Consider the following 18,149-nt stretch of genomic DNA (forward strand, 5'->3'; position numbering starts at 1 on the left):
TCCACTGGCCCTTTATGATCTCCAGCATCCAATGCAAAATCCCCTGTTTGATCTTAAAGGTCCTTCACCAACTGGCTCCACCCACCTCAAAAAGTTAGTATACATTCAGTCCCCTTCATGCCCTCTGTAACCCAAAGAGGCCATCCTGATGCTCCTCACACAGGACACACCATTGTCCACCTCCATTGTCTTTGTTCAGGCTGTGCCTCATGTCTGGAATGCAGTCCTTCCTCACTTCCCCCTCTTGGAATCCCTGCTACCCTTCAAAGTTCAGCACAAACTTTATCTTTCATATGAAAGGTCTGAGGTCTTTCATAAGTTCCCTCTAGCTAATACATCATCACATTTTCACATATTTATGCATATATGTAATATATCACATATCACCTACATTATCACATATTTATGTATTGATTTTTTATGTTCTTATATTGTCTCCTCTACAGGCAGCTGTGTGGTTCAGTGGATAGAGCACCAGGTCTAGAATCAGGAAGACTCATTTTCCTGAGTTCAAATATGACTTCAGAAACTTGCTAACTGTGTGACTCTGAGCAAGTCACTTAATCCTGTTTGCCTCAGTTTCCTCATCTGTAAAATGAGCTGGAGAAGGAAATGGAAAGCCATTGTTGTATCTTTGCCAAGAAAACCCCAAATGGGGTTACAAGAAGTTGAACGAGGCTGAGTAACAACAAAACCTTGTCTCCTCTGAAAGAGTGTAAGCTTCTTGAAGGAAGGCATTGTTTCTTTGTATCTCTTAGCATCTTACTTGGTATCTAACACTTGGAAGGCATTTAATAAATGTTCATTGCTTGTGAAACATGACTCCCTCAGTTTTAATTTCAAGCATTGTAGAGAGCATGGTCAGCACCTATCCAGCATCAGATAAAGGCTAGAGAATCTCCGGAACAATAGTAATAATTGCATTAACAACAATGATGATGATAGTGATAAGAATAATGTTTGTTTGGGGATCCAGGATGTCACTATTGTGGGCAATATGCCCTCTGCCAACCACAGAGATCACAAACCCCTTCCATACCTTGGGAAATGCCATGGCCAGTGGAAATTCATTGCCTGGCGGCCAGCCTTCTGGCTGTTTCTCTGAACCTGTCCTTTAGAGCTTGGTAGAACATGGCAATGCTTGCATTCAATTGGCAGAGCTTTCAAGGACTCAAGGTCAACTCCACACCATGGTGAGGAATCAGACCAGGACAACATCAGAGCAGGAATAATAATTACAGCTGACATTACATGATGTCTAAAGGCAAATAAACTGCTTTACAATCTTTTGGGGGGTGGGGTGCGGAAGAAGACGACAAGGGAATCCAGAACTATGATCTATTTTATCAGGATTGGGAGGAAATTCCTTCTACCAATGCCAATCAATAGTAGTTAATACTTATTTTTGCTAGCATATGTAGGTCTACAAGGCATTTTGTAGATATTATCTTATTTGGTCCTCATAACAACTCTGGGAAGTAGGTGCTATTATGATCCCCATTTTACAGATGAGGAAACTGAGGAAGATGGAGGTTAAGTGACTTGCCCAGGGTCACACGGCTAGTATGTGTCTGAGGTTAGATTTAAACTCAGGTCTTCCCGACTCCAGGCCCAGCACTCTATTCATTGTATTACTTAGTTGCCTAGATACCAGACAGAAATTAAATGTTCAGCACATCGAAACCTCCAGCTATTTTTTTTTCAAGAACTGCATGGATTAATTGGAGTTATCTCAGAGGGAAGGTACTAACATTAAAGGGTAACAGAAAAGCCTTCTTGTATATGATGGGATTTTAATGAGGACTTGAAAGAAGCCAGGGAATCCAGAAAGCAGAGATGAGGATGGAGAGAATTCCAGGTAAAGGCAACCACCAATGAAAATGCACAGGGTTGGGAGAGGAAGTATCTTGTTCAGGAGACAGAAAGGAGACCAACGACACTGGATTGAAGAGCTTGGGGAGGGGAGTAAGAGGTAAACAAAAATGAAAATATAGGAAGGGACCAGGCTATAAAAGGACTTTAAGAGCCAAATAGATTTTATATTTGATCCAGGATATAATAGGGAGCCACTGAAGTTTATTGAATTGGTGTGTGTGTGTGTGTGTGTGTGTGTGACAGAGAGACAGAAAGAGACAGAGGGAAGGAGGGAGAAATGGAGGGAGAGAAACAAAGAGAGACAGAGACAGAGAAAGAAAGAGACAGACAGAGACAGAGAGACAGAGAAAGAGAGAGAGAACACACAAAAGGAGATATGAAAGAGAAAGGAGAGACAGATAGAGACAAAGATGGTCAGAATTTCACTTTCAGAAAATCACTTTCTAAACTGAATGGAAGATGGACTGGGATGGAGAGAAACTTGAGACAGAGACCAACTGCCAGCTCTTGCTTGAGTGGTCCAGGTTTGAGGGGATGAGGACCTGCCCCAGGCTGGTAACAGTGTCAGAGGAGAGAAGGGTACATTGGTGATAAATGCTATGAAGTTAGAATTGACAAGATTTGGCAATAATTTGCATATAGAGGGTGAGAAGGAGGAGCTGAGGATAACACATAGGTTGCCAGCTGGGTGGAGGGTGAGGATGATGGTGCCCTTGAGAGCGAAGCTTTGGGGGGGGGGGGGCAAGAGACTAATCTCAATGTTGGACACATTGAGTTTAAGATGTCTACAGCATCTAATTCAAGATGTCTGAAAGGGCAGTTGAAGATGCAAGACTGGAGGCTGGGAGAAAGATTACGGCTGGAAAAGAAGATCTGAGAATCATCATCAGAGAAATGATAACTGAATTCCTAGGAGCTGATGAGATCGCCAAGGAAAATAAAAACAAGGGAAAAGAGAAAAGGGCCCAGAACAGAGCCTTTGGAAACACCCACAGTTAGCCAGGGTGAGCTAGATAAAGATTTAGCAAAGGAGTCTGGGAAAATATGATCAGGTAAGTAGGAGGAGGATGGCATCATGAAATCCCAGAGAGATGAAAGTGTCCAGGAGAAGAGGGTAAGGAACAATGTCCCAGACTGTTAATTTTCATGCAACAGGTATTATTATTATTCATTTTCATGCAACAGGTTTCAGGTTCTGTGCTCTTCTTTCAAGGCAAAAGCACTTCTCTTCCGGCCTCAGATGTGGAGAATTTAATACATTGTGATACTATGCACTGTTTAAGACCAGTACTGACACTGTCCTGTGGAAGAGACAGCCTACTGGGCAAAGGAAGAAGGCAGCTCTCAGTGTCTTGGAGCCCACCTGGTCTTGGGCCCCTGTGCTGAGTGGCTTATGCCCTCACTGAGATTCCTAGATCTGGCAATGGCTGTTTGTTATTTAGATTGGTTAGCCCTGATCAGGACCTGCTGTTGTCCTTATAAGCTCGTGAAGAACAGGCATGCCTTACAAGCAGCCTGGGGACAACTGGACTTTTAGGAAGGGTGTCCAGGTTGCTCTTGCAAATTTCAGGCACAAACTGATTCGTGATTTACAGCTTTGATTTAAAAGAAGAAAAAAGGAAAAAAAGGAGAAGGGGAGGGATGTGGAAGGGAAGGATAAAAGGAAAGGGGTCAAGGAAAGAAGGAAGGTAGGAAAGGAAAAAATGGAGAAAAAGGATGAAGAGAAAAAAGGGAAGGGAGGAAGAAATGAAGAGGGGGAAAGAAAGGAGGGAAGAAGGAAGCTAGTAAAGGAAGGATGGCAGGGAAGGAAGGAAAGAAATAAAAGGAAGGAAGGGAAAGAAGACAAAAAGGGAAGGAGGAAAAGAGGGGGAGGAAAGGAAGGGATGAAAGGCAGGAAAGGAAGGGAAAGATGAAGAGAGGAAAGGAGTCTAAAGAAAAGAAGAAAGAAAAAATGGAAGGAGTAGAGGAAGGAAGGGAGGGAGGGGAAGGAAGGAAAGAAAGAAGGAAGAAAGGAAGAAATAAAGGAAGGTAGGTCAAAGGGAAGAATAAAGAAGTGACCTGAAGTAATAAGGCTTTCTCAGCTGTGGAATGGCTTCTCATTTTTTTTACATAATTAGGAGCAATACCCATCCTAACCTAACCTTAGAGGAACATCCTTCCATGATAAAGAGAGGTACAGACATTCTTCTCTGCTGGGTATAATGGACTTTTTAGTCCAAGAAGATTCATGTCATTTATAAAATTAATTTACAGGAAAGATGAGAATTCATAAAAATACAACTAATTGGGTTAAAATGACATATTCACAGGAGCAGTACTTTAACTGCAGAGGATTTGAGAGTCTTGGAGATGCAAATTAAGTCATCAATCCTCAAAAACTCTTTATGGGACTCGGGGAGGAAAAAAAGGCACTTTCTACTTTTGCAGATGGGAACACTGAGGCTAAAGGGGTGGGGGCCAGGTGGATACCTAAGGCAGAACTGAGAAGCATCAATGGAGGGACAGGAAGGGGACTCCAGAGTTCTGACTCTCAATCTTCATGTCGTTGAGCAGCCATGTTTCTCAACACAGGCAGACACATAAGGTAAGAGTTCTGACTGAGGTCCTTGGTTCTAATCTAAGCTCTGCCAGATCAAAAGATAAACGACAACAACAGAACATTTGGTCCGGCCTTTAGCAAGCCTCTCCCCCTCTCTAGGACTCAGTTTTCCTATTAGTAAACTACAGAGATTGGAATAGATCATCTCTAAGTGTGGCCCCCTCCCCCCAAGATCTTAAATCCTCAAGAGCTCGGGACCACTGTGGATTATTGGGGTTTGTCATTTGCTCTCAAAGAGCACTGTGACATCAGGAAAATGATGCCATGTGGACTGTGGAGCTTGTCCAAGGTGCATTTGCCCACATGCCCAGGTCATTGGCTGTGCTCACCCATTGGGACGGAGGTCAGGCAGGGGCCTATCCAGGGGCAGGCGGTCACTGAGGTAAGCATTGTAGCCGTAGTATTGGAACTGCTTCAGGGCGATGCGCCTGCTCTCAGGGCTGAGGTCCTGGCCCCAGTGGGCAAAGAGGGATGAGTCTGTGAAGGCCTCAGCAGCACTCTCTTCAGGTTTGGCAGGGGCTTCTGAAAAGATACAAAGGACAAAGGGATGCACGAGATCAGAAGTTGTTTCACCAGGAGGTAGGCAAGGATCCTTCAGATAATCAGTGCCCAGAGACTTCAAATATTCCCCTATCTCTGGTATAAAGCCTCAGGCAGAGCCAAGCCCTCTTCCTCCAGGTACCTCCCATCCAAAGTCACCCCTCCACTGCCCAGCTCAGATCCAGCAGGAATCTAACACTAACTCTGATATTTAAATAGAGGAAAATAAGAACACAGCTTGTCTGGTCAGGGGTGAATACTCCCAAGGGGTCAGAGTACCAAGACTACAAGTAATCACTAGTCCTTCCATTATAGCCCAAGACACACGTACTCAGACATTCCTGACCAAGACAACTCCACCCAATAACACATACCCATCCCTGTACACAATCCTCACTTAGCTACAGGTGTTAAGGAACACACACACACACACAAATGTGTATATGTGCATATGTGTGTGGGTATGTATGTTAGTAATACCTAAGAAACCATATGGTATAATGGACCAAGTATTGGATGGGGACTCACTGTTTAGCTGTGAAGTCCTAGGCAAATCCTATAGCCTCTATGCAACTCAGTTTCCTCATCTATAAAATGAGAGTTGATTGGATGCTTCCTTAAGTCCCTTCCAGTCCTGAAAATTGATGACTCATTCTTTTGGAATGGGGGAGAGAATTATGAAAATCCCAATTAGTGAGCCAAGTCATACAATATTTAAAAGAAAAGTTTCATTGCTTTTGAATACAAAAGTGGGTATTAGCAAGTGGAATGAGGTCAGGCAATGAAAAAATAATGATTCACAATAGGCCTGCATTATATAATAATGTATCGTAAATGTATTAAAATCTTGACTGACTCACCCCCACTGCCCCAGGTAGTTTCCAACCTTTTATTCAGTAAGAATCTGAATTATTTCAAATCCCAATGTAGTGAGATTGGAGTCAAAGTAGGAAAGGTTTCTCTGGGATCTCTTTGAGTATCATTGAGAATTCATAAGATCACAGCTTTGGAACCAGAAGGGACTAACCTAGCCTCCTAATTTAACAGATAAGGAAACTTTGGTCCCTAGAGGTTAAAAGACTTGTCCAAGGACACATAGGTATTAAGCATCATAGGTGAAATTTGAACCCTGGCCCTTTGATTTGGGTCAGCTAGGTCTTGCAGTGGATAGGACATTGATCCTGGAGTCAGGGAGGCTCATCTTCCTGAGTTCAAATATGTGTGACCCTGGGCAAGTCACTTAACCCTGTTTGCCTCAGTTTCCTCACCTGTAAAATGATCTGGAGAAGGAAATGGCAAAACCATCCCAGTATCTTTGCCAAGAAAACCCCAAACAGGGTCATGAAGAGTCATGCATGACTGAGAAATCACTGAACAACAACCACTTCTGATTTTACGTTCAGTATTTGCAAGATCATCTTCTCAGGATTGGAATAGCTAGCCTGAGTTTACTTTAAATTATGATTTCCTTGTGGCCCTGCCCTAGCCTTCTCTATGACCTCAGGGTGTGGGCACTTCCCCTCTCTCTCAGACTCTTTTAGAAAATTAGGAGGTTGGAGCTGACACTCTCCAGGGTTCCTTCCAGTTTCTGAGTTTGTGCTACCATCGCACATTCACTTAGCAAGTATTTCCTTGGCTCCTATTTTGGGATCAGAGAGGCTCTTTATGAATGCCTTTTGGGGGTGGGGAGGAAGACAAGAAGAGGAAGGGCAGGCAACAGGAAATACCATTGACACCCAGGAAATCCATCTGGAGTAATCGATGGCTGGGTTAGGGAGAGGGCAACAGCTGGCAGGGCTTGGCCTCTTTATTCCAGACTGAGGAGCTTACAACAGCAGAAACATTGACACTTTAAAAGATCAGAATGGGATTTGAGGATTAACATGTTTATACCAAAAGGCACAGCTTCCCTTCCCCATGCCTACTCCATCAGATGTGCTGGACAAGTGCAGAAGTGTCTTCGGCATTGCATGGACTCTTTGGGTGTTGACTCAAAATGTAGTGTGGAAGATTTGATTCGGACTCCCAGAAGGCCTGGGGTGGAAGCTGCTACCCCACCCACCGACCCTGGCACACTCTTACTAGCTCTGTGACTCTGGCTAAGTCCCTTAACTGTCCTGGGCCTCTGTTCTCCCTTTCAGCTCCGAATCCATGATCCTAACTAAAAAGAGAGAGGCCATACTTTTCAGTCAAGTATTGTGTTCCTCAGCCAGACATAAGGACAGTCCCATGACTATTTTGCTCCAGAGAAAATGTTCTTCCTCCTCTTCACATTCCCTCCCACACTTTTAATGACAAAAGGTAGGTTTTCATTTTGTTTGTGAAGCTCTCTTATTGTCTGCCAACCTTTGCCCCCCTCCCCCCATCATCCCTTGATTAATGAACTGAGGCCTCAAGCCCTCATCAGGGAGAGACTCATGCTTGTTCACACAGATGTAAATATGTGATCAGAAGTCCTCTCACCCCCACCCTCAAGACTCCCCAAAGGCAGGTTTACAACCACCTGAGAATCACAGATTAGAATTACAGCTAGGAGAGGCCTCAAAGTCCTCAGACCAAACCTCTCATTTAACAACTGAGGAAACATATCTGAATCCAGTTCCCCCAACTCCAAAACCATTGTGCTGCCTACCGATGAGAGCTAGGCTAGAGCACAGTTCTGGAGTTAGGAAGACTCATCTTCCTGAGTTCAAATCCAGCCTCAGACACTTATTAGCTGTGTGACCCTGGGAAAATCACTCAACCCTGTTTGCCTTAGTTTCCTCACCTGTAAAATGAGCTGGAGAATGGAAATGGCAAACAATGCCACTATCTTTGCCAAGAAAACCCTAAATGGGGACATGACTGAAAAATGACTGAATCAAGTAATAGAATCTAGATTTGAATTCAGGCTTCCTGACTCCAAAGCCAGTATTTTCCTTCATCTTCCTGCCTTGCCTGCACTGCAATGTTGAGAAATAAGTATCAAAGTCAACCCCTAAGAATCTAAAAGTGTTGCCAGGCTAGCCCAGCTCAGTCTCTGCCCCCCTTTCCCCTTCCTTCCAAGAGGGTCTAGGCACAACAGCTTCAGCTCTGGTACTCACTGCCTCTCAGGCTCAGAATGAGGGTACCCCAGCCCTGTCCAGGAGCCTCTTCTCATCTACTATAAACAAATGGAGAAGATTAAGCTGTTACCTTCTTCTGGCCCTTGTTCACACCCCCTACCCCACTTCATTGCTCTGCTTCTCTCCTCACCCCCAACACCAATGGGAGGTAGATGCTGGCTGTGCTCCAAGTTGAAAGCACTCAGCTGCCTATAATTAGCCCACTGCTTTGCCAGAGTCATGTCCATTCTGCTTCAAGGATCAAAGAAGATCTGCTAAATCCCCAATGAAGTAGGAGAAGTCCTAACAAGACAAGGGTGGCAGGCTCCCGGGCCACAGGCCCACAATGTGTGGAAAATCACTGGATGGTTTTATTGGGGCTAAAGTTGGGGCTCAGAGCTCCCTCTTAGCTGCAGATGCTTCACCTGGTCCATGAACCCCTGGATACATGTTAGAGAGTAGAACCTGAGATTCATTAACCCTTACTGAAATTTGGCATTTCTTCAGTTATTTTTAGTCATGATTCTGAGAAGGGGTTTATTGGCTTCACTAGAATGCCCAAAGGGCGAAGGGGTCCTTTAAGAGTCCCTGGTTTCAGCTATACATGGATATGTTTCACAAGCAAATTGTAAAGGCAGCAACATTGACACTACTCAATCTCTCCTGCCTTCCTTCCAGGGGTCCTGTCTCATGTCCCAATGCCCAGGAGCTCATGTTGCCCAAGGCACCCATTCTCTTGAAGGTAACTACTCAGCCTTTCTCTTCCCACACCAAGCAAGGGGCATCACTGCCCTTTGGAGGAGTTTCACACACTATGTGAACCATGGTCAGTCTGATCCTGCTCAAGTTATTTACAAACTTTATGTGGTATGCCTCTTTTCTGAATTTCTTAAACTAAGAAATGAGCAAACAGATGAGCACAGTAAGGGCAACCTGGGGGAGGAGAAGTAACTTTGTGACTTTTATCTCACCTTCCCTTTATTTCTGATGGTCTCTTTTCTCTTTCCTCTTTCTTCTCTCTTGTCTCTACTCCTCTCTCTACCATTTTCCCCTCTTCTATTTTCTCATCTTTCTCCCTGTCTCCATTTTTTTCTCTCTCCTGTGTCATTCTTCTTTGTCTCTCTTATCTTTTCTTTCTTCTGTTTTCAGTCTTTCTTCTTTCTAATTATCATCTCTCTTCTCAGTCTTTCCCTCTTTATTTTCTCTCTTCTATTTTACCTTCATTTCTCTCTCTTCTTTTTCCCCTTATCCTTTTTCCTCCCTTTCTGCCTTTCAACCTTTCCTTTGTTTTGTTTCTTCTCTTTCTCCTCTTTTTTTCTTTTATTTTGTATTTATTTCCCTCCTTATCATTTCTCCCTCTCTCTTTTTTTTTAAGCAATTGGGGTTAAATAACTTGCTCAAGGTTACATGGCCAGGTGTTTCTGGGTGGGTGCTAGTGTCTGAGCCCAGATTCCCTCTCTCTTCTTAATACTTTCCTTTCTCTTCTTTCTATTTTCTCTCATATATCTCAATTTTTCTCCTTCTCTTCTCTTATTTTCTTCTCTCTTCTTTCATGTCTCTTCCCTTTTTCTTCTCCCTACTGTTTCCATCATTTCTCCATCTTTGCCTTCTATCTCTCCTTTCTCTCTTCCTCATTCTCACTTTAACTTTCATATTCTTTCTTTCTAGCTTCCTATTCCATAAATTTGATAAGAATATCATCTATGTCTTCATCCAAATAACTGATTAGACAACAAAAAAGATAAACCAAATAAGACCATCAACATATACCTGAGGCACAACACTAGAGATCTCCAGTTGGGCCTCAATACAATAAAAGCATTTAATCACCACTGATTGGTTGAATATCATCCATTAACCAATCCCAAATCATTTCAAGTATCTATTATTGTCCAATCCTCATCTTTCCATCTTGTCCACCAAGATATGGCAGTGGAATGGGGTGGGGGAAGACCTTATCAAATATTTTGCTAAAATCCAGGGATATACTATGGCCACAGCATTTCTCTACTAGTCTGAAAATAGAATTGAATTGGTCTAGCATGACTTGTTCTTGATAAGCTCATGCTGGCACTTAGTGATCATCTTATCCTTTTTCATTCATCTTCAACTGTCCATTTAATAATCTTCAAGCTCATCAACTTATTTTCTGAAGATTCCAACTTCTTTCCCTTTTGGGAAGTCAAGACAAAATGTGTTCTTTTCACTCTCTACAATTCCTCCCAGAACACAGACGGTAGGTCAGCAATCACATCTACCAGTAACTCAGCAGTCACATTCATTAGCTCTTTTGGATGTCATTCATTCAAGCCTGCCATCTTGGATTCACCAAAGGCATCTTATCATCTCCTCACTTATTTTGAGATATACAATATATGATCATCTGAATAATTTAATATGTTGGTTTATGTTTGAAGAACAAGCTCTACAGAGTCCTACTTTTCTGAAGTGCTAAGATTTTATTTCTTGTACATTTGAAGTGAAATTTTTACAGCTGAGGGAAGCTATTCAAGAGCCTGAAATCTTCTTTCATCTTGTAAACCCAGAAGAGTATGAAATCTGGGGAAAACATCATCTCCCAGAGCACGGTTTTTAGTGGATCTGACAGAAAACCTTGGGACAGACAAGAATTTGGAAGTGACTCAGAAACTTCTTCACATTGTTTTCAATCCACTCCCCTTCTACCAGTCTCCTTCCTTTGGGCTCTATTTTAGCCTGGAAAGGGCTTTGGGCTAGGGTAAGAACTCTCTCTGTGGACCAAGATGATGCTTAGCTCTCACCTTCTTAGTGATACCAGATACAAGAGGCTCTAGTAATAGAAGACAAATCTCTTCTTGACCAACACCAAGACTTTGATGTCAGAAAATCTCATCAGAGACATGATCTAAGATCACTTCAGGGCAACACAAAATGCCAGCCAGCCTCAGTACCAGGCCAGAGTCAGGAGAAGGTGAAGCAATGAAAAGAGCCTTAGTCTTGGAATGTAGTCATGAGATCAAGGTTTGGTTCATGGCTCCATAACTTACAAGTGATGTGACTCCAGCCAGCCACTATTCTGGCAAAATCATTCTCTCTGTCTCTCTGTCTCTGTCTCTGTCTCTCTCTCTCTCTCTCTGTTTCTCTCTCTCTCTCTGTCTCTGTCTCTCTCTCTCTGTCTCTCTCTCTGTCTCTCTCTCTCTCTCTGTCTCTCTGTCTCTCTCTCTCTGTTTCTCTGTCTCTCTGTCTGTCTGTCTGTCTGTCTCTGTCTCTCTCTGTCTCTCTGTCTCTCTCTCTCTCTGTTTCTCTGTCTCTCTGTCTCTGTCTGTCTGTCTGTCTGTCTGTCTCTCTCTCTCTCTTTCTCTGTTTCTTCCTTTGTAAAAGGAGGTAACAATGCTTATACTACATCACAAGTCAGTATGGTACAGTAAAGTGTTCTTGATTCAGAGTCAGAAGACCTAGGTTCAAATCTTGCTTCTGACACTTAATACTTGTGTGACCTTAGGCAAATCAATAATCACTCTGGACCTTAATTCTTCATCTATAAAAGAAGTAGTTTGGAAAGGCAACATCTAAGCTCTCTTCCAGCTCTAAATAAATGATTCTATAAAAATGTTGGGCTATAGAAATGTGATCTAAGATTATTTATTTCTGAAAGGCAATAGAAGAAAGCCCTACCATATAGCATGGTCACTTGGTCCCCTTCCCAAATGCCTGAAGCAAATATTTGGAATGTAAGACACTTAGGACATTGCCTAGTATATAGTAGGCACTTAAGTAATGTTTACTTTCTTCCCTTTCCTTAAATACCTCTATCTCTCACCTGTAGCAATATCAGCTTCTCTATCTCTTGGTGCACTAATTTTCAAGAACAAATTCACAGCAGAAAATTGTTCTGAAAGGACACTAATCACCTAGCCCTTTGAAGTGAAATAAGAGTATTTGAAAGATTCACAGGAAGGATGACATTTCAGAACTTCAACAGAAAGATTGACTTTCTTTCTCTTCCTTGACATTTCCCAGAGAAAACGTATATAAATCTCCATTTTTTCTTTCATCCACATGTTATCTCAGTGGGTTTTATCATTTAATTATTCCTGGAGGCAGGCAACAGGTGGATGTGAAATCTCCTTCTAGCCAGCAAGGTCTGAGAGATGTCTTGTCCACCAGGGGCAGCTTGCATGGATACACATCCATCTATCATTACTGGGCTTCATCCATCTCATCACTTCCTCCCTAGGCACAGGTATGCAAAAGCCTGGAACAGATGGTCTGTGGAGGCTGGAAAACATCATAATATGCAGCTGCTATCCTAAGATTTGGTGACAGAAAACATGGCAATGGACTAAGAAAAGGTGGAGAATATTTTTTTCTTTGAAATCTTAGTAATGCTTTAAAAATACATTTACCAATCTACTCTTCTCCATCCCAATCCAACAGAGCTCTCCATTATAACAGATAAGTACGGGTAAGCTAAGTCATCAACGTTTGATCTCAAAATGCTCATCCCACTCTGAAATCTTAGACCACTACCTCTCTACAATCAGTCCTTTGAAGTTTTAATTGGTCGCTACATTGGTCAGAGTTCTGAAGACTTCCAACAATGTTTTCTTTACATTATTGTGATCATCATGTAAATTGTTCTGATTCTGTATCAGTCCATACAAAGTCTTCCCAAGTCTCTCTGAATTCTTCCTATTTTGCATTTATTATTGAACAGTGATATTCTACTATGTCCATATATTTATTTAACAATTCCCGAAAAGATGGGCATCTACATTCCTCCCATTTCTGAAGCAATAATTTTTCAAGCAGAAAGCTATGCATTTTCCATCCAAACCCTTTTGAGTGAAGCTGGCTGAACTGCACTGGGTCCCTGCTCCCCGCCCCTCACCACCATAACTGCCCCTTGGTACTTGACACCTAGAATAAGATCACAAGGAGAAACACATTTCCTGGAGTCACTTAAGAGTCTTAGAAATTACTCAATCAGTGAAACATTATTTGAACTTCTAGGATTTTCCAAAGAATTCCTATAACCAAAAAAGAAAAAAAAGAGCCCAGAGCTTTGCATTCCCCCAGTAATTATTCCATATGAATTCATGGCCCCTGCAGTCATATCACCTTCTCCTAAAGGGCAGAGATTGCACATCTTCTGCCTTATCTTACACTTATTTTCTAAGGATCAGTTGGGGCCTCATTAATAATAATATCAATAATAATAATAGTAATCACGATGATTTTTGTTGTTATTATTCAGTTGTGTCCAACTTTTCATGACCCCATTTGGGGTTTTCTTGGCAAAGATAATAGAGTGGTTTGTCATTTCCTTCTCCAGCTCATTTTATAGATGAGGAAACTGAGGCAACTCACCCAAGGTCAAAGAGCTAGTAAGTGTCTAAAGCCAGATTTGAACTCAGTAAGATGAGTCTTCCTGACTTCAGGTTTGGTTCTCTATTCATTGTACCCTTAACTGCCCCAATGATGATGGCATATGCATAGTGCTTTATGACTTGTAAACCATCTTGCAACTATTATGCCATTTGATCCTCACAACAATTGAGGATCCCTCCAGACTTCAAAGAAGACAGTGACTCCCCATATAGAATCTCCTCTCATAACTCTAAGCGTGTAGAGCAGTGGTAAACATACCACCAATGGTCAGTAGAAGCTAGCTATCTGAAGGCTTGGATTTGAAGAAGCATCATAGGACAGTGGAAAGAGCCCTGGATTCAGAGTCAGGGGACCCAGGTTCAAACAGAGCACTAAACTTAAAGTCAGGAAGACCTGAGTTCAAATCCAGCCTCATACACTTACTATGTAACCTTGGATAAGTCACATAACCTCTATTTGCCTCAGTTTCCTTAACTGTAAAATGGGGGTAATAATAGAACTTATCTCACAGGGTTGTTGTAAGGATCAAATAAGATAATATTTATAAAGTGCTTTGCAAACCTTAAAGAGTTTAATAATAAATTAATTAAATAATATATTAATTATATCAATTAATGAGAAATACTAGCTGTTGTTCCTGTTATTATTATTATTATTATTATTAATGATATTGTAGAAGTCCAGTCATCTCTTTAGGTCTCAGTTTCCTCATTAGTAAAGTGAGGGGATTGAATTAGCTGAATCTTCTACGATCCCATACAGCTCTAAATCAGTGACCTTACTCTCCTACATCTGTTTCCTTAATCTATAGAAAACAGGGGTTACATTAGATGGCCTCTAAATTTCTTTCTACCTCTAGAATGTTGATTCTATGACTTCTCTAGGTCTCAGTTTCCCCATCTGTGAAATTCAGGGATTAGTTGCCCTCTAAATTTCCTTCAATCTCTGTCTACAATCCCATGTCAATGCCCATAGCTATTTGGGCAAAGAAGCTGCCCATCTTTCCCCTCCTAGTGCCTCTATTCTCAAAAGATGGGGCCTGCTAGAGGGGCCTGGAGGGAATAAAGGCCTGGTTCATTGTTCCAGGTCAGACCCTGCCCTCCCCTCCCCAAAACATGGCCTCCAAGTCACAGCACCAATTCCACATGCCTCTGGCAGTGAATAGTGATCATTTCTGTGGAGGTCTGCTGAGTCCCCAGCCCCAGCTCTAACTCCACAAATAAAAAATATTTTCTATCTATCTTTGGGAGTGTGAAGAAGAGTCCTTAGCTCAAATGCTTCTGTTGCTGTGGATTTTATTAGTCACCCTAAAACCAACACTTCATTGTGCATTTTCTTTTTCTAAAAGAAAAAAGGTCCCTTTAATAATTATAGATGACATTCTGAAAATGCCACAGTATGGTCTCAGAGATATTCTTGAGATGCAAAGCATCTAGACCACTAATGAGGGTGGGGAATTCTGGATTAGAAACATCCCTGTGGCTTTCAGAAGAATACTCAGATACTGTAGGAAAATAGCCCGGGAGCAGCTTGCCCGGCTTTGGCAATTAAGTGCTATAACAGGAAAGGATAATAACACTGTGCTCTGGCTAATCAGGGGAGTGAGATGTGCCCATCTGGAGATAGAGCCAGGATTCCAAGCTGCCTCTGAGGCCACAGGAGCTGCAGTGGAAGGAACGTCCCAGGGAGAAGCCTGCAACTGGTTGAGCAGACAGAAAGAAGCCACCTTCACACCTCCAGCTCCTTATATGGGCATCTTTCCAGTCTCAACTTGGCTCTGGAACCAAAGAGAGGGGCCATGAAAGAAACAGGGAATAGAAGGGTAGAAAAGGTGGTGGTAGAAGAGAGATGAGACTAATTGAAGAACTGAGCATAGTGAATAGAGTGCCAAGTCACCTTCATGTGTTCAAATCTGCTCTCAGACACTTACCAGCTGTGTGACCCTGGGCAAGTCACTTAAGTCTGATTAGTTTCCTCATCTATAAAATAAGCTGTAGAAGAAAATGGCAAACCATTCCAGTACCTTTGCCTAGAAAACCCCAAATGGGGTCACAAAGAGTCGGACATCACTCAAAAACTACTGAACAAAAACTCCATAACAAATTGAGCAGGCTCACTCCTCAGAAGGAAGAGTTCCCAGAGCAGACATACTAGCCCCCTGGGGGGATGCCATCCACCATTCAAATGAGAAAATGCCCCTAAAGTGATTTGCAGACTTTCAAGTGCTTTGCAAACCCTGTAACCCTGTGTCAAAGTGAACCATTTTCATTATTCTCATAATTATGATTATGGTGCCCACACAGAGCTCTGTTATCTTTTTGAATTATTATTATTATTTCCTCCCATAGTCCTGGGGTGGTGGTGATGATGATTCATAGACAAAATGAGAGCTCAAGTTTCTGGGTAACTGCCGTTTTTCTCTCCCCAAGAGTCTGGTAAAGCTCAGGCTCAGGGTGTCCGAACACTGCATCACCATCCTCATTACCCCCAGTCTCAGGAGAGAAATAAAAATAATTCAGATAGATAAGAGGGTTATTCATGAGCTTGGATGACATTTTTAGCAGCCAAAAAGAAAAGGAGAGAAAGCAGAGCTAGGGTGGAAAACATGGCAATAGCCCTACAGATAGGACATTGAGGGAGTAGGTCCAGGCAGGAGCAAACTCCAGTGTGGAGTCCTCTGTTGGAGCTGTCTAGAGGGCATCAAAGCATGAATCCACCCCCACCAAGGAGGCCTGGAAAGAGCAAAGGAGTTGTCCAAGGTCCTGCAGTGAGTCAATGGGAGAATTAGGACTAGAACCCAGGTCTTTTGATTCCAAGTATTCTTTCTTTTGGTGTCTAAATGGATAGAGCTTGTGGTAAGGAAGATCTGAATTCAAATTCTGCTCCAAACACCTACTACCTGTGTGATTGTGGATGAATCATTTAACCTTTGTTCCTTCGGTTTCCTCATTGTAAACTGGGGATAATACCATCAATCTTCCCAGAATCCTTGTGAGAATCAAATGAGATAACATTTAGAAAGTATCTGGTACATGGCAGGTGCTTAAATAGTCCTTCCTTCTTTCCTTCCTTCCTACCTTCCTTCTTTCTGTCCTTCTTTCCTTCCTTCCTTCCTTCCTTCCTTCCTTCCTTTCTTCCTTCCTTCCTTCCTTCCTTCCTTCCTTCTTTCCTTCCTTCCCTCTCCCTTCCTCCCTCTCTCCTTTCTTGCTGTTGGAAAACAAGCAAATGCACAAAATCATAGACTCATAACTCTGGAGCTAGAAGGAACACCAGAGGTCATCTAGTCCAATCCCTTCATTTTATAGATGAAGAAACTTAACCTCAGTGAGGTTCAGGGACTTATATCAGGGCTTGTCAATCAGATCCTTTGACTCCAGGGACAGTATTTTTTCCACAATATGTGCATAAAAGACCAGAAACTGGGGCCCACAAACATTTAATTATTATCCCCTCTCCAATTAACAAGCTGGACAGAAATTGGGCTTAGGTAATGGGCATTTCTTGTGCTCTCTAAATCTATTTGTTGAGAAAGGTTCTCATCCACAACTCTTTCGGCTGTGAAGTAATGGGCTGAGTTAATGCTCTGCAGGAGACTGACAGGCAGACGCCAGTCAGCAGGAGCCTATTGAAAGCTGACAAGAGACATTTCCATTTCTGGACATTCAATTAGACTTTTCTTCCAAAATATAGCACCTAATAATGCATTTCAAATAATGAAAGAAAAGAAAAAACCACCCCTACAAAATTCCACTTTGGGATTTATTATCAACCATAATTGGCTATTTAACATTTAATCCATCTAGAACTCTAATTTCTAAATGAGTTTCTCAATTTCTGAAGTGTTTTAAGTGCCTTCCCTATTTCTTTCCCTAGAATAAACTATTACATAAAGTAGAACCCATTTCACAGATGAGGAAAACTGAAGTTTGAAGAGGTTAGGGGAATTGCTTTAGTTCACAGAATTATAGAATGTCAGAGCTAGAAGAAACCTTAGAGATCACATAACTGAAGAATCCTGTTATTTCAGAGTTGGAAGGGACCTCTCTCCCTTCTCTTCCTGAGAGCATGGAAACCCCTCTCTTTTTTTATTATTTTTGGAAGCCTCTCTCTCTCTCTCTCTCTCTTTCTTTCTTTGGAGGGGGGGAAGGCAGAGCAATTGGGATTAAGCGACTTGACCAAGGTTACATGGCTAGTAAGTGTGTCAAGTGTCTGAGGTTGGATTTGAACTCAGGTCCTCCTAACTCTAGGGCCAGTGCTCTATTCACTGTGCCACTTATCTGCCCCCAGAAGCCTCTCTCTTATAACATCTTTGACATATGTCCATCCAGCCTCCTTTAGTGACCTCTCATTTTATAAAAGGGAAAGAAGCCCTAAAGAAGTAAAGCAATTTGTGCAAGGTAACACAGTGGATTGAACAGCAGATTCCAGACTCAAAACAAAGACTCAAACCAAGGTCTGTTGAGTCCTATTTCAATAACCTCTCCAAGGCATGGAAAGTTCTCATGGACGCATGAACAGTTGACCTGTTTAAAGTAATGGGAGGGAGAGAACCTATGATTTCACTGGAATAGGGAATCTCCCTGGTGAAAAAAAACCCTCCCTTTAAACATAATTTGGCATATTCTTTTCAACTTCCAGAGAGCTGGCTAGAGTACTGAGTTACCCAGAGTTACACAGCAAGT

At 42.2% G+C, this 18,149-nt stretch overlaps 1 protein-coding gene across 5 annotated transcripts in view; it reads right to left on the reverse strand.

Moving 5' to 3' along the window:
- Nucleotides 1-18,149, reverse strand: part of GALNT18 (polypeptide N-acetylgalactosaminyltransferase 18) — a 459,241-nt gene that overhangs the window by 228,241 nt on the left and 212,851 nt on the right. For all 5 annotated transcript variants that reach the window (XM_069091223.1, XM_069091225.1, XM_069091221.1 and 2 more), the window contains exon 2: nt 4,804-4,996. In XM_069091223.1, the coding sequence (XP_068947324.1) occupies nt 4,804-4,996 (193 nt within the window). The remainder of the gene's footprint in view (nt 1-4,803; nt 4,997-18,149) is intronic.

Source organism: Petaurus breviceps, unplaced genomic scaffold, assembly GCF_028583685.1.
Source record: "Petaurus breviceps papuanus isolate PSGF00001 unplaced genomic scaffold, PetGlider_PUasm1.0 188, whole genome shotgun sequence".
Classification (NCBI taxonomy): Eukaryota; Metazoa; Chordata; class Mammalia; order Diprotodontia; family Petauridae; genus Petaurus; species Petaurus breviceps.